Source organism: Cyprinus carpio, chromosome B8 (genome assembly GCF_018340385.1).
Source record: "Cyprinus carpio isolate SPL01 chromosome B8, ASM1834038v1, whole genome shotgun sequence".
Classification (NCBI taxonomy): Eukaryota; Metazoa; Chordata; class Actinopteri; order Cypriniformes; family Cyprinidae; genus Cyprinus; species Cyprinus carpio.
Genome location: NC_056604.1, coordinates 14,445,323 through 14,462,521, shown reverse-complemented (window position 1 = coordinate 14,462,521; position 17,199 = coordinate 14,445,323). Strand labels below are relative to the sequence as shown.

At 38.7% G+C, this 17,199-nt stretch overlaps 1 protein-coding gene across 4 annotated transcripts in view; it reads right to left on the bottom strand.

Annotated features, from left to right (window-relative positions):
• grid2 (glutamate receptor, ionotropic, delta 2) overlaps positions 1–17,199 on the bottom strand; it is a 382,152-nt gene that overhangs the window by 123,644 nt on the left and 241,309 nt on the right. For all 4 annotated transcript variants that reach the window (XR_006155441.1, XR_006155442.1, XM_042729881.1 and 1 more), the window contains exons 5-7: positions 15,948–16,001; positions 10,648–10,821; positions 6,559–6,720 (exon numbers count right to left, since the gene is read on the bottom strand). Coding sequence is in view for 2 of the 4 variants with exons in the window: in XM_042729881.1 (XP_042585815.1) it covers positions 6,559–6,720; positions 10,648–10,821; positions 15,948–16,001 (390 nt within the window). In the remaining 2 variants the exon portion in view is untranslated. The remainder of the gene's footprint in view (positions 1–6,558; positions 6,721–10,647; positions 10,822–15,947; positions 16,002–17,199) is intronic.

Here is a 17,199-nt window from a genome sequence, read left to right as displayed (position 1 = left end):
GGCTCGCCACCCCTTAGGGGGTCTCAGGAAAAGCCAGGTCAAAGAAACCCTGATCTGGCTGCCTCAGTAACACCAGAGGTCAGTCTCGAGAGATTGATTCCCTTAGTAGATTATTTGGCAGCGTGGAAACTACTGCCAAATGTATCTCAATGGGTCCTGCGCACAGTAGAGAAAGGCAACCGTATTCAGTTCGGCTCTCCACCGCCGAGATTCAACGTGGTTACCCCGACGCTAGTCGGCCCCGAGCAGGCTCTGGTTATGGAACAAGAAGTGAATACCCTATTAACCCTCTGGAGTCGATTAACGCATATACGCGTTATGAGGCATTTTGTCCTGATAACCCCAAAAAGAACTTAAATTACACTTTTAATTTTGATCGTACAGATAAGAGCAATCAATCAATTGAATCTGTAAAGGGTCTACTTTTTTTGTATACAGACATAATAACAACAAAACTTTGTGCATTTATAAAATAAAGATAACAAACAAGGTGTGCTGTCTCTGCAGCCTTTGTCTGCGGTGATCTTCATTTGCAACGCGTCATTAAAATGAACTGTAACTCAGTGAATACTCAACAAAGAGACATGAGTAATCATATATGAAAATAGTCCGTCTTTCAAAAGCTTGACATACTAAACAAACATTTTTAAACTAAACAAATTGCTGTGGCTAAACAATAACTTCTAAACAAACAAGAAAGTACTTCTGTGATAAGGTAATCAATTGACGATATCCGTCTTTCACGTCTCCCTTCATTATCTTCTAATGTGACCACGCCCAGGCGCTGAGCCACGAATCAATGTTTGAGATGATAAAAAAGAAAGCAGGCGGCTTGAATACGCCCACACAACAGAAGACAACGCAGCGTCACTGTTCAAGTTTTTTTATTTTACTGTTTGCTTCTCGATGAGAGGAATAAGACATAATTCACCCCAAAAAGATGTGATGTGGATTACCTCAGGATTTGAGATTTGGATTTCCTCAGAAAAAAAGAATGAAGTGCTTTATTCAGCAGAGATCATAAACATGAGTAAGTTTCTTTTTATTTATTTATATACTTGTATTAGGTTTCACATAATGTGTAAACATTTTACTAGTTAGACTTTTTTCCAAACTATAATTCCTGACTAAATGTATAATCAAGTGAAACATTATGAAGTTTCAATAACAATATACACTACTATACAATTCAAAAGCTTGATGTAAATAATATAAATGTAACAAATAAATGTAAATGTAACAGATGTAACAAACAATGCTGTTCTTTCAATTTATCCCCCCTAAAAAACCTGAAAAAATATTCTCAGCTCTTTTCAACATTAATAATAATAATAATGATTTCAACAATATATATATATATAATAATATATATAAGATATATATATATATTTATATATTATATATATATAGATATAGTTTTTTTTTTTTTTTTTTTTTTTTTTTTTTGTAGAAAATCAGATTGTTAAAAGGATTTCTGAAGGATTGCGTGACTGGAGTAATGATGCTAAAAATTCAGCTTTGAAAGTCAGCTTTGATTGTTCCTAATAAACTGTTTATCTGCACTCGCAAGTGAATATTAAATTATGTTGTGGGATAATTAAATATATTCTAAATAAACTACAAGCATAAAATTATATACATTTATTTTGTACTCACATTTTTTCTTGTAACATCCCTCTCAGTGACACAGCTGACTGAATGGCTCATTATGCAGCTCATTATGCAGGCCTTTGTCTTCTCAGGTGTGAATCACAATGATATTCATGATAGTTGACGCCTACTCGCATATGACTTTTACCAACAAAAAGTGTCTTAGAAAATTTAAATCAACACATTGGTTTTCTGTAAGTGAGTAAACAAGATGATTTTCACATCATTTAGAAAAAAAAAAAAAAAAAAATTTCTAGCCTACAAGCTCCAGTTCTCAAAAGTCCCGGGAACCAATGTTCTGTATGTGTTTTTATTGCCTTATTCAAGTGATTTAACATTTTTAGTTTTTTCACTAACCACGCATAACTTTTTTTTTTCTCAAAATCACAATCATGTACATACATGCTGCTTACATATTATTATAGCCCAGTTTGTGCTGATTACAGTGAGATTAGACTTTAGCCATTAGATGTTTATAAGAAACTGAAAAAAGCACAAATGTCAGGGCATGATAAAACTTTTCCAGGCCCCAAAAATACCCTTAGACTCCAGAGGATTAAGGAAGGAGGCCTTCGAGGTGGTCCCTCCTCAAGACAGGGAATCCGGGTTTTACAGCCGGTATTTCGTAGTTCCGAAGAAGGATGGGGGGTTGCGTCCGATCATAGAACTACGTTTACTAAATCGATCAGTTATGACACTGAAGTTCAAAATGCTCACAATCATGCAGGTTGTAGCTCAAATCAGATCCGAGGACTGGTTTGTCACCATAGATCTCAAAGACGCATACTTCCACATCTCCATCCTTCCCTATCACAGGAAGTTTCTGAGGTTCGCTTTCGGGGGCGAAGCCTACCAATATCGAGTACTTCCCTTTGGCCTTGCGCTCTCACCCCGCACGTTCACAAAATGTGTCGATGCGGCTCTGGTTCCTCTGCGTATGCAGGGCATCCGCATTCTCAATTATATCGATGATTGGTTGATTTTAGCTCAATCAGAGCAGATGGCGGTTCGACATCGAGATGTCGTTCTTGCCCACATGGGGGAGCTGGGTTTGAGACTGAACGCCAAGAAGAGTGTACTTTCTCCAGTTCAGAGAACCACCTATCTAGGCGTAGTGTGTGATTCGACCACGATGCAGACACGTCTGTCTCCTGCTCGTATCGAGTCGATCCTCACGACTCAAGAGAGTCAAAGAAGGCCAGTCACTCACTGTCAAACAGTTTCAGAGACTGTTAGGGCTCATGGCAGCTGTGTCCAACGTGATACCTTTTGGCCTGCTGTACATGAGACCCCTACAGTGGTGGCTCAAGACCAAGGGATTTTCCCTGAGGGGGAATGCACTTCAAACTATCAAGGTCACGTGGCGATGCCTCCGTGCCTTAGACATGTGGAAGAAACCTTGGTTCTTGAATCAGGGCCTGGTGTTGGGAGCTCCTTGTCGCCTTATAACGCTAGCGATGGACGCATCCCTCACCGACTGGGGTGCGGTCATGAGTGGCCACCCTGCCCGCAGTCTGTGGAGCGGTCGCCATCTGACATGGCATATCAATTGTCTAGAGATGCTAGCCGTCTATTGGGCACTAAAATACTTCCTCCCAGACCTGAGAGGTTACCATGTGTTGGTACGCACCGACAACACATCGGTGGTCTCTTACATCAACCACCAACCAGCCCCTTGTACAAGCTGGTGCACCAGATCCTTGTGTGGTCCCAGGACAAACTCCTCTCACTCAGAGCAGTGTATATTCCTGGGAAATTGAATGTGGGAGCAGACATACTGTCGAGGCAGGGGCTGAGGCCCGGGGAATGGAATCAGATATGGAGAATCTTTGGCAAAGCTCAAGAGGACCTCTTTGCGACTCGAGAGACATCGCAATGTCCCCTTTGGTTCTCTCTACGCCAGGATGGGGTCCGTCTGCTGTTAGTAGCCCTGTTCTGGCTGGGCCGAGTATGGTTCTCAGATCTGGTCTCACTCCTCGACGGCTCTCCATGGGAGATACCGATCAGGACAGATCTACTCTCACAGGCGCAGGGCACGATAATTCACCCTTGCCCGGAGTTGTGGAAACTGTGGGTGTGGCCCCTGAGGGGGCACAGCTCATAGCATCCGGTCTCTCAACCGAGGTTGTTGAGACCATCCTCCAATCCAGAGCTCCCTCAACGAGGAAACTGTATGCCCTGAGGTGGAAACTCTTCACCTCATGGTGCAGAGACCGTCAGCTTGACCCAGCTAACTGCCCAGTTGGTACAGTTCTGGAGTTTCTACAAGCCAGGTTCTCTGCAGGGTTGACCCACTCCACCTTAAATGTTTACGTGGCGGCCATTGCGGCCTACCGTGTCCCTCTTGGTGGTCAGTCTTTGGGACACCCCCTAGTTACACATTTCCTCCACGGTGAGCTGAGGCTGAGGCCTCCAGTACGGTCCCGTTATTCCCCCCTGGGACTTGGTTGTGGTCTTAGCGGAACTTTTTAGAGCTCCATTCGAGCCAATACAAGATATATCAGACAGACATCTGACCCTTAAAACTGCCTTCCTGTTGGCTATTACCTCTCTGAGGAGAGTTGGAGATCTTCAGGCCCTCTCAGTGGCCCCTACTTATCTCGACTTTGCGCCCGGCATGGCCAAAGTGTTCATATACCCTCGAGCGGGTTATGTTCCAAAAGTTCCCTCTGTCACGCCACAACCTATAGTGCTGCAGGCCTTCTGCCCTCCTCCCTTTCGGGTGCCTGACCAAGAGAAGCAAAATTGTATGTGTCCAGTTCAAGCACTGGACACATACGTCCACAGAGCTGCCCTGTGGAGAAAATCGGACCAATTTCTAGTATGCTATGGTCCCCCCAGAAGGGGCTTTCCTGCATCTAAGCAGACCATTAGTCGTTGGATAGTCGAGGCTATCAACGTCACCTATGAGTCCTCTGGTCTTCCCCCACTGTTGGGAGCCAAGGCTCACTTTGGATAGTCTCCAAGGCCTTCTTAGCAGGTGTGTATCCATGCTGGACATCTGCAACGCTGCGGGGTGGTCCACGCCCTCTACATTTGCAAGATTTTATGGCTTAGACATGCCAGTTTCTCCAGGCGCTTCCGTTCTCTCGTCCTAAGCTATGCTCTTCAGATACACACTAGGCAGGGATTTGGTAGTCTGGCAGTGTGGGCACCTCGTTCCCCATAGCGTTTCCGACGCAGCTCGAATTCCTGAACAGGAACGTCTCAAGGTTACGCATGTAACCATGGTTCCTCGAGGGAACGAGATGCTGCGTCTCGATGCCATACCCCCGGCACCCCTGCCGGTGCTTGCTGGTACTCGAAGCTGATGCCAGCTGCGTGGCACATGCTTTTATAGCTTTCTGGTCGCTTACGTCACCCCGCCCGTGACGTCACGCTTTTCCCTTGGACAGATTACACAAGATATTCAGAGTTGCTCACGCTAGGAGCGTTCCCCATAGCGTTTCCGACGCAGAATAACATGCGTAACCTTGAGACGTTTTTTTTTTTTTACACCAACAATATACTATAGGCGTACTAACAGAACTCCAGTGATTTTTCAAACTTGATGTGCTGTTGTGGTAGGCTGTTTCAAATCGCATATTTGGCACGGTGCCTTTGTCTTATCCTTACTCTATTTAAAGTGTTGCCACACAGCTGAGGCATTTCGGCATTTTTGTCTTCTTTTCCAGATGAACTGGATCATGACGTTCACTCATGGGTGATTCATATTCAAGGGTGAATGAGAACTGTTTCCCGGGGGATGCCAGGTGTTTGAAAAAGAATAAAACAAATTAAAAAAGAATATTCAAATCACAAAATTAAAAATCGAATGCCAACCCACCGACCGAATATTTGAATAATGGAATATTCTCATCCAGCCCTAATGGTTACAGTTAGCGTTACTGCTTCTGGTTTTCTATGTCAGCGCCATCTGATCAGTTTGTTTTATATGTTTGTGTGATGTGTTTAGTTTATTACAGAGATTTCTGTGCAGAATTTAAATGCATATCACTACAAAATTCAAACGCTTCTCACTGGATCTCGCACCACTGTGCTATAACAGTGTCACAAAATCAACTTTGGTTCCCGAATAAAGCTGTTTTGAGCTCGGACAAGTTTGTTTGCGTCATCGCTGGATCTGGCAGCACTGTGCTCTTGCTTTGTACAGGTATAATGTTTTTTACGCTTTTGTTTCGCAGTTAAACAATGCGGTGGTTGTGCCAGTGCGACATCTTACAAAATTTACTCGCATCAGCAGAAAAAGTCATTGCAAAATGCAACCATTTGGTCGCAGTCTGGAGCCCCGAAATAAAATATATATAATTGTTTTTGTTACTTATACAATAATACTGTTAATAAAAGTAAATGAAAATAATAAATATAAAATACTAATAAAAAGAAATGTTACCTATGACGCTATAAATTCATAAATTATTAAAAAATCCAGTAACACTTAAAGCCTTTATGTGTGATGTATTATAAAAGTAGTTTTTAATGCATTAATTATGCCTTGTTATACAATGTACTTGTTATGTACATTCTCATGAGCCATTGTAACCATTTCTTATCAATTTATTGCAACACTATGCATTTTAAATTCAGTTAAAATTATTTACAACAAATAATGTATTACAATGCACATTGTGAATAATTACAATGCATTATACTCTTTAATAACCCTTTACACATAAAGGCTTCAAGTAAGTGTTACCAAAAATGCTTTCAAGACTGACTACTCAATTTCACAATCTATGTCTGAATAACTCTACCCTGGTAATAAGTTTAAATCAGTAGATTTTACAACATCAATATTCAATACTTCACAGAAAACCAAAAGTTTAGGTTGCAAGGCACATTTCTGACAAGTAACATGATACTGGCCAGCAGGTCATGTTTATTGTAAAGCCCTGTACAGTACTGTACCTTCTTCACGGTATCCAGCATAGACTTGCCACCCTGCCAGGGTTTGGAGCCCTTGCGGATGCACGAAAGACTCGCCATGCTGTGCCATTTCCTGTCCTCTAGCTTCCTGTGGAAAGTGTTGGCCAGCAGCAGCACCGTGTCGTAGATGTAGCGGTTGGTGATCTGACAAGATGTCAAAAAGCAGCAGGGAAACAAAGACACAAAAAGAAAAGGAACAGACAACGTGAGCACAGAGAGCCAGAGACACCAGATTAATATTCTCTTACAAGAAAAAGATTTATGTCTAAGTGTGTACAGCTGGGATGAAAGGTCTCTACAGTGGAAATGACAACAGGCTGCAAACACTGAATGAGCCCTGGAAGACAATGGAGTTTAATAAGCAACACACACACACACACACACACACACACACACACACACACACACACACACACACACACACACACACACACACACACACACACACACACACACACACACTTAATACCTGTCATTTCATGCATGATACGCATGTCTTTAGTGTTCTTGTCTGACTTGGGACATCAATTGTTTTTTATTAGGTCATCTTGGCATGGTTTTAATGTAAACAGAAAATTTTGTCTCAAGTAAATGTAAACAGGCGGGGCCAAAAATGGCTTTGTGCCAAGATATCAATATATGGAGTCATAAATGTATAAATGCATACTGCATAAATGCATACTGCTCTGTTCCTATTCTGGGAAAATATGACACAGTAAATATAGGATACTCTTAATCTTCATCTGAAATTTAAGTAAAACATGCATGACAACTGACATTTTAAACAAAATGTACGTACTGTACACTGTTCAAAAGTATGAGGTCAGTTTTATTTTTTATTAATATTCAATACTGTAATATTTAATAATTTTATTCAGCAAGGACACAATACATTGATCAAACCCTGAAAGTAAAGACATTTTGGGCCAGATATACTAACAGATATACTAACAGCAAACCGTCTTTTGGCGTTAAAATAGTACTGTCAGGATTTACTAAAGATGCACAGTGTTTCTTTTCATCAGCGTGAAAAGGCATGGACGCAGTTTTTTTTTTTTTTTTGCGCCTGACCTTACTGAATATGCATTTGTAAGAGTTTCCTTTTCAGACGCAAAATTTATGGAAGGAGAGTATTAAAATGAGTCACGCAGCATGGTATATTCAAATTACTGGTATTTGTGCAAATGTTTTACATCTAAAAAAGCATGTCTTAAAGCAGGCAGTAATTTGCGCTGCTCTTGGTAGCTTGTGCTGGTTATTATGGAAATGATATGGCTGCATCTGTGTACTTTAATGTGCGCATTGTTACTAAATCACCTGCAGAATTTTCCCCTCCCATCGACGCTTTTATGGAATTGCGCTTTAACTTTAAAGATGCTGTATGTAAGATTTTGACTCTACTAAAGCATAAAAATACCATAATATGTTTGCAGATATTTAAGAAACATACTAAGTTAACATCTGAAAAACAATGCTAAAGTCAGTTATTCTCCTTTGAAAATGTGCGTCCAGGGCCGGAATGTCTGTCTTTGTTTTGGTTTGTGAAGCACGCACACTGTGAGTTTTTACAATTTTGTTTTTGGGCACGGGTTGTTGGTTGTTGGAGGAAAAAGCATATTTTTTTTTTTCGTTCATTGTCAAGTGCGCTTGTTCCTGTTTGTGTCGTCAATCTGGCAACCTAAGTATGCTTCAAGTCTGAGGAGGAGGGGCCAGGTAAAAAAGTAGCACACAACACTGCTACCTTGCATACGGTTCCGCATTATACAGGACAATTGGCAGCTTCACTCATATACAAGCTCTAACACTTCATGTGATGTCGGCATAAAGGAGAAAGTTAATTCCACTCTGATCGATTGCACGGCTCTGATCTAACCTGAGTGTTGTCTCCATTTTAATGAGATGGTAATAAATAGAGTGAAGCGGTCATTAGGTTTCCAGCGTTGTTTATTAACCCGCGGTGCTCCCGCAGTCTTGACACTGTATCGAGTGTCTGAGTAATCCCAACCATGTTGACAAATAGCTGAGAAAAACCTCTTGCTATCAACTTTGGTTTGCCATAATTGTCAAGAACGCAATCTGTTCAGGTAATCTATTTCACACATGGCCATAGCCTTGACAAAAATCTTCACCAGTAAACAGAGAAGCACAAAGGAAAGGCTATTCTAATTATGTTAGGAGTCACACTCGGCTGGCTCCATCAACAGGCATTTGCAGGTAAGAGGCTGTAATGGCTTTGAGAGCCGACAAACTAACTGCCAATTACGCAGTATATATGTACATCGACTTCGAAGCAGACTGTAGAATAAGATGATGGAGTCGACAGGATTGACGCTCTCATCTTGTGTTTCTCGAGTTTTATCCTCCAGTTTTCAAGGGGATGGGTTTTGCCATCCCAACACAGAGCAGAAACACCGGTGCTGCTTGTGTTTACTCTACCTGACTCCAATAAAACAACTCTTCGTATACCGAGAGAATGGGCGTACAAAAAGACCCAAAGAAGCAGACGTGACAGGGATCCACAAGACTACCAAGCAACAGCATCGAGCTGCGTGGCTTTTCCCCATTAACTGTATTTTTCATCATCAAGAGCAAAAAAATAAAGGGCTTACTTATTGATTTATGCTTCATCTCTTGGACACAGTGCATTTTTTGGGTGGGCTGTTTTTTGGGAAGGCTATTTCATGATATAGCACTGACAGGAGGAGTCGAGACCACCGAAGCAACAAAGCTGCAACTGCCAAGGGGGTAAACAGATAAAAACAGGGTTAAATTCAGGGGGAGAAGATCGGCTGACCAGGGAAATCCATTAAGTCTGTTTGAATTGCAGTTAGTGGGTCTCTCCAGTGAAGATGAGTGATCTGTGGTCTAAAGGGAACAGGAGGTGTAAAGGAGTATTCCAAAGGGCGGGTGGGATATATGTCGAGAAAGAGGGATGCAATATGCTTCAGTGCAGGGTAAAATAAGGTTGGACTCCTGAATACTGAGCAAAACTGAATCCTTAATGTCAAACATGAGCTGCTTATACAGTATGCATTCAACATTACATGGAGAAGAGCACCTGTCCCCTCATATTTCACATATAGTGGCCCCAAAAATGTATGTGGATACAAACAAACAAAGTTCAAAATAACAACAATTATTCACTTACAAGTGAATTTAGAGATCTAGCCTCATTTGTTTGCACATGCCATGTGGATTAATATTCTAAGAAATATCAATATTTATATGTTTTTCTATAAACATTTTAAACACAATTTCAACCAAACAGCCATTGTACTGTAGCAAAGTATAAATATTGTAAAAAAAAAAAATCTTCAAGGCATGTTTTTACTAAATATGTGTTATTCATGAAAGTGTTTTTAGTACACATTTTACATATTTATTTACATACTACATAGAGTACTCTATGTTTTTTTTATTAAAACCATGCAGAGACCTCTGTAAATTGATAAAGCAAACTTTTCAACTTTAGTGCCATTTCTGCTACTGAATTTTAAATCATAAAGATTACTAAAATATCTCTGTGGAACACATTTTCAAAAGACAAGAAGGAATAGTGAAACTAACGTAATGACACTTTATTTTGGTAACTTATAATAAAGGTATTAAAATCATCGTCCTGTTTTGTGAATATCAAAAATATTTCCTGGCCCTGCTGAAAATATATATCTGCCTTACTGATACCAACATTCTCCCACGCAACTCTGAATTAATATAGAGTAGGGCTTTTGACAAAATGTGTATTGACATATCTTGCAGTGTTTACCAGTAATGAATGCGGCACATTTGTTAATTTCTGTTGTCATTTGTGTAAATTTTCATGTGGGAAAATACATTTAGTTGGATAAATAGCAGAAAACAGGAATGGCACCCACATGCACAGTGAGGGAACTGAAAACCCAGCAAAACAAGACTGCTAATTTTCACATTGACATTTTCTAGTTTTCCAAGGAAGTTAGCTCAAAGGCTAATGATGACAGTTAATGGACACAATCAAAAAAGGAAATGAAGGCAAATGATTTTTGAATAACTTGAATGCATGAGTTATGAGTATGGGGGAATGAATCGCACCTCTAACATCTGTGCCTTTGGGTCTTTGGGGTCGCAGAGGGATGTGTTGATGCGGTGGTTGCTCCGGACGCAGCGCTGGCTGGAGTTCTGTGGGAGAGGGAAGGTCTGTCTCACCAGGGTCAGGCGACCTATAGACTTCATCACCAGCTCCTGCACATCCATGTCTGAAATCTCCTGCAGCACATGAGAGGAAAAACACAGAGAAAGAGAGAATAATGTCAGAAGAAAAGGGATTTTCCATGTGCAGTGATAAAAGAAAAAGCATCTTGCTGAGAAGAGCTTTTTTTCCACACTTGACTGGAAAAGAAAGAGCAGAAGTAGGTCCAGGAAAAAATAACACAATCATGATTTTCAATTTAGCAAATAACCAACTATAACTCCGTCTCAAATATCCGATCGAGAGATAGAAAAAAGGGGTCGAGATTAAATAAAAAAGAAAATGTCATCTTTTTAGGTTTCATTACTTAAGTGTTTTATAATCTTCAAAATATGTCTACATGAATCATGTAGCAACAGAAACATTACTACCAGTTCTATAAGCCTCTCTTTTCTTCTGATTTACTGTACAGATAACTGTAACAAATATCATATCATTGTAGACATTAAGATTCTATACTGGGAGAATTTTAACTGCAAAATATTTATTTAGCATGGACGATACAACAAAAGATGAAAGGTTAGCCAACAAGAGAAAAACTTAATTACATTAACAATTAATGATATGTTTAATAAGAAAATACAGTAATTGATTAAGTTTCTTAAATATTATCTCTCCCTCTCCCTCTCCCTCTCCCTCTCTCTCTCTCTCTCTCTCTCTACATATAAAAGAATAGTACTGACAAGGGTCATGGAATAACACAGGGCAAAAATGCCACCAAATGTATGAAAAAATGCCTTAGATATTAAAAACATGAATGTAATGAAGCAATCATTTTTTTTGATTGTATGATAGTATTGATTAGGTTTTTGAAACATGAATGTAATGAAGCAATCATTTTTTTTGAAATTGATTGAAATGAAGTGATTTTAGAACAGTGTTTGTTCAAATTAAAAATTAATTTTAATAAAATGATTGAAATGAAGTGAAATGGACAATGTTTTTAATCGGGTTTAAAAAATATGGCTCACCAAGCCGCTGTTTAGTGGCACATGTTTGTATATCTGATGTTTGTTGGGAAATGTTTGTATATTGTTAAAAGAAAGAAAGAAAGAAAGAAAGAAAAGAAGAAAGAAAGAAAAGAAGAAAGGGCTGAAAATTAGTTCCAGTTAAACACATACTACTCTTTCATTATAAACATTGAGTCCTGACACCAGTGCTGACACACAAACTAAACAATCTTCACACATGGTTAAGTTTTCCTTTTTCATCAAGTCAAGGTCAAATTCTCCACTCTTCAGTTAGCTAAAATGGGCCCAATTTAAATACAAGAAACATAACTACATAAAAATCATCATTAGTATTAGAATTATTCTCATGAATGGGTATTCAGAGCGCTGCCAAGAGGCAGATAGACATGACCGCATGCGCTCGCGTGTCCTTGCGCAGCCTTCGGAGGAATGATTGCTAATTTTAGCCCAAAGCCATCTTTTCCACAGACAGGCAGAATGAAGTGAGTGAGCTGGGAATGATGTGATGAGAATGGACAGGGAACGTCCCCCAGTGAAGGTAGACTTCAGACCGGCCAAGCTGTTCCCTCTGACAGCCTTCACTTTTGAGTTTCATTCTCACCTGCAAAGCTGGGATTGCTGGTGACTGGCTCTCATGAAGTACGTCATTAAATCTGGACTTGTGGCACGCCAACGAGGAGCTTACTTAGAATGTCGAAGCTGTTCAGCCTTCAATAAGATTCAAATTAAAGTTGTCTACATTGCAACCTGCTCTCTGAAAGGTAATTTTAAGGTTTCTGGTTGGACAAATCAAAATCTTGCCTGACGCACAGTTGAACACTGTCAAACGATGTTTGTGCCTCCGTTAATTAACATGGTGAGCATGACGGAGGATAATTTAGGCGACATCACAAGAGGGCATGTGAGGCCTTTATAGTGTGCTACACAACTTTCAAGAGCAGAGAGGACATCACGCTTTTACAGACCTGAAAATATCAACACCGAGTGGCTTATTCTACCCCCGGATAACAAACGCAAAGGCCCTTGATGCTTAATTAGGAGCGCTAAATTAGAATGACACAAATATGAGCCTACAGGGTTATGGCCCAATTTTAGGGTTCAGGTTTTGGCAGCTGTTTGTTTTGTCCCCTATGAGTGCTGTCAAGTAAGGCCAACCATGAGCAATGCGTGTCCATACAGAGACATGTCAAGGTAATGTCATGTACCTTTGTGTTTAATATATACGAGGACATAAAACTTTCCTCAGATGCATTAAATTCTCCACCTGCCTAAACTGGTGTATTCTAGAAAGCTGACATCATTAAAAGATTATCTCAAAAAATGTATGCGATCAGATAATGTGAGTCACACATTTTTACTTTTTTTTTTTTTTTTTTTTGGTTATTTGAATGATCTTTTATAAATCAGAGGTTTTAATTATTTATTTTTTTATTTTATTTTTTTGCCACAGTCCACAGTACATTGTGCCAGAAATGGTCATAATTAAATTTTTCATAACTATCTCTATGACCCTTTGAATTATTTATTTATTTTGCTGTTATGCCTTTAAATAGCAGCTGTCAATGCCCTGTTGCATGTGAAATGAGATACAGCCTCTGCTGAGTGGGCTGTTGCCAGTGCTCCATTCTTCAATGAAAGCTTCTTAGTATTGAGGAAATTATAATAAAATTTTAATTATTAAAACTTTTAAAATAAAATGAAAATAAATGAATTAGTAAGGATTATTTTGGTAGTCGAGTGATCCGTCGATTATTCTGGCGATTAATCGAGTTATAATAATGTTTTTAGTAATAAAAATAGACCTTACCAAACAACAGCCTTTAAAATTACTTATAATACATATATAATAGCAATAATAATTAGTTTAAAAATAAATCATATGGTTTTATTGAACAAAACTTTTAAAATACATAGTGTATTTTAAACAAGCTAATATATTATAATATTGTATTATAACAAATGTCTGCAGAGGGCGCCAACGGCCTGATGATTGTTTTACACTTTACTGCGCAATCTATACTTATTTAATATTGACTAAATGACATTTAATTCAAATTCCCACTTAATCTTAAATATTTGGCCATTTCTTAAAGGCAGAAATGCTACAGCCACTATAATTTCTTGAATATGTGGATATCAAAACGTGTAAACTGGAGATGGTCCCCACTGCAGAACACAAGATCCAGAGGGCGTGGTTGAATCCAGATCCAACACCTCCCACCTTACATATACCTAAACCTATCCATCTCCACCCCCAATCCCTAAACCCACCCATCTCCACCTCTAAACCTACCCATCTCCACCCCTTAAATTACCAATCTCCACCCCCTAGATGTGGATCCAACCACACCCCCTGGATCTTGTGTTTTGCAGTGAGGGGCTACAGGTAAACTCAGAGCGAGGGTTTAAACTTTTATTTTGAAATTGCGATGAACAGTTAGCATATTGAGAAAGATATTGATGTATTCTCCTGTGTTTGCATAGTTTTATAAATGATTTACTTTACAAATCTGATGAAAAAGTGAATGTTATGTTCCCAGATGAACCTTATAATAAACTCAAACTCACAACAATATGCAGAGATGGAGTTTGAGATGCTCCACACATGTAAATGATTGTTTGTGTGGAGCAGCATTTATTTACTGCACATAGCCTACATGCAAGTAAAAATTAAAGCGCATATATTAAACCTGCATTGCATATATTCAGTACTGCCGCTCCCTATACGCAGAGTACCCAGTTTGCGTAAGGCACCAAGTCACTGTCATTATAATAAAAAAACTTTTGTTCTATATTAATATTAACATTAACATATACATGAACATAAATAAAAATCTAGTCATTAACATGCCCGTGCCCGTGCCCGCTCTCACCTCATGTTTGTGGCTGAACACAAATGATCAACATAATTAATGGACAACTAGGCAATATTTAAGGGAAAAGACATTAGCGCAGTCCGGCGCAGAGAAAAGAAAAATAAAAAAGCCCAAGATGAAGCCCGTGCATCACTTTTAGGTAGCTACATTCAGAATTCTGTGAAACTTGTTTGACTGCTGACGTTAATAACGTGTTTTAATTTCACCATCAACTACCAACCACACTTAATTTTTGGCTTTTTTTTTATTAAAGTTCTAATTTGACCCCTTATAGTAGGCTAGGTGCTACTATACTATACTACTATACTATTATGCTTAGGGCACCCATTTGGCCAGCAGCGGCCCTGCATATATTTATTTAACTGAATCGTAGCATTTGTAAATTCACAGTAGCATTATTATTTATTATGTTTTTTAAATGTGTCTAATATATCATGGTGTCTTGGAAAACGGTTAAATTGTGCGTTTCATGTATTCTCATCTGTGGAAAGCGCCACTTACGGTATTTTGGTGGTTACTCGGCATGTCCAAAATCCAATCAAAGATTTTTTTTTTTTATATTTAATCGAGTACTCAAATTGAATCGTGACTATACTTTTTCCTAACTTTGTAAATATGTGCAGAGCAGCTGGTGTCACACACAGACAGGAACAGCGAATGTTTGATGGACTTTCCCAAATTTTACACCAAGTCAGCTCTTCTAGCCATAGAAATAACAGAATCTATAAAAATTCCTAAACATGACTGGGTAAACCTAGCTTCTGAATATCGAATCTAGCCAATATCAAAATGTTGCGAAGTTTTTGCACTGAATTTCAATACATTGTGGTTTTGGACTGGGGAGTAAATTTGTCACAGTACAATTTCATAGTGCACTGAACTCTATTATTCAAAAAGACCAAACTGATTAATATGACCATTTTAAATAAAACCAGAGAGATTAATAGAGGTTACCATAGAGAGTGACTTTAAGTTATTGAAATGGCTATAATTCAGGCAGATGGGCTCAAGGTCTATATCTTCATCGTCTTCTCCTTGTCGCAGGATCATTTCGGAAAAATGCTTTATTCGTTAAGGAAAGCGCTGAATTATTTTAGAGCGCTACTCCCGTGCTTGCCAAATCTAATTTAAATCATTGAGCTATAATTTGTCCTTATCTGGCCACCTTCATCAGGCTCCAAATGAGCCCTTGTCCGCCTCTCACTTAGACAATAAAGTTATAAAGATGCAAATATATTCAAATGTGCTTACTGAAAGAATAAACTAGATTTCTCACAATATAGCTAAAGAACCCACCTCATTTATGATGATCCAGTGACAGTCAAAAGCCACAAGATTTGTTTCCACCACCTAGAGAGAAAGAGAGAGAGAAAGAAAGAAAGATTTAGCCAATTAGAAACTGAATAGTTTGAAAGGGAGTAAGTTGAACTGTCCCTTAAAATCATGCCATTCTTTCATTATAAAAAGCAATGACAGCTGCAGGGTTTCTGCTCATCAAAGGTTTAATAATGGACAAGTCACAGGTTTATGAAATTTGTCATCCGTAACAGAGGCATTTAAATATCCAAACAGCCTGTAAATATATGCTGTAAACTCTATCTGTCTCCATATGTATCTTAAATTACACACTCTTCCTCCCATTGTCTCCCATTTTTGGTTCTCTCTCTCCACACCAACACAACACAAAAACATAGTACCCTTCACCAAAATATTTTTCCTGCCCACTGTACCAGCACTGCATTTCATTAACCATAATTGTGTAGGTGACTAAATGTGGGTGTCATAAAACATTTTGGTCATAAACAAAAGGAACAGCTGGAGAATCTGACGGCTGAAGCAGCGCTAATAGTGTTTTAATCTTCCACAAACACCTAATAAAACTTTATAATTACAAAAGAGACAAGAGACATAAAATTTTCCATCAACTGGTACAAGATGGCAGTACTTGACAAACAGAACTCAGCGGGCTTTATGCCCGGGGTCTTCATCTCTTATTGTTAAATAGGAGAGACTGGGGAGTGTTGTAACAGTTTACCTTTTTGTTGTTATTATTATTTTTAATTTAAAATTACCATATTTATCTGCAACAAATAAATTAAGGATATATTAATTAGTGTGAAGTGCAAGCGTGGGTGGTAACCCAAAATAATTATAAAAGAAGAAGAAAAAAAAAAAAACTAAGCCATTCTTAATCACCACCACTGATTCCATTTAATTTCATTAATATTTAATTCAAAGTGATACACTCTATAACATTTTTAATCAAAACAGACAAATGTATTAGTGTTAAATTTTTTATAAGACAGACAGTTAGAGAAATGACAGACAGAGAGACAGATTAGATAGATAGATAGATAGATAGATAGATAGATAGATAGATAGATAGATAGATAGATAGATAGATAGATAGATAGATAGATAGATAGATAGATAGATAGATAGATAGATAGATAGATAGATAGATACTTGATATGTTAGCAAGACCGAGAAAAAAAGTACATCACAACCTCTTGACACCGAAAAAGGAGTAGACATAAAGTGGCCACTG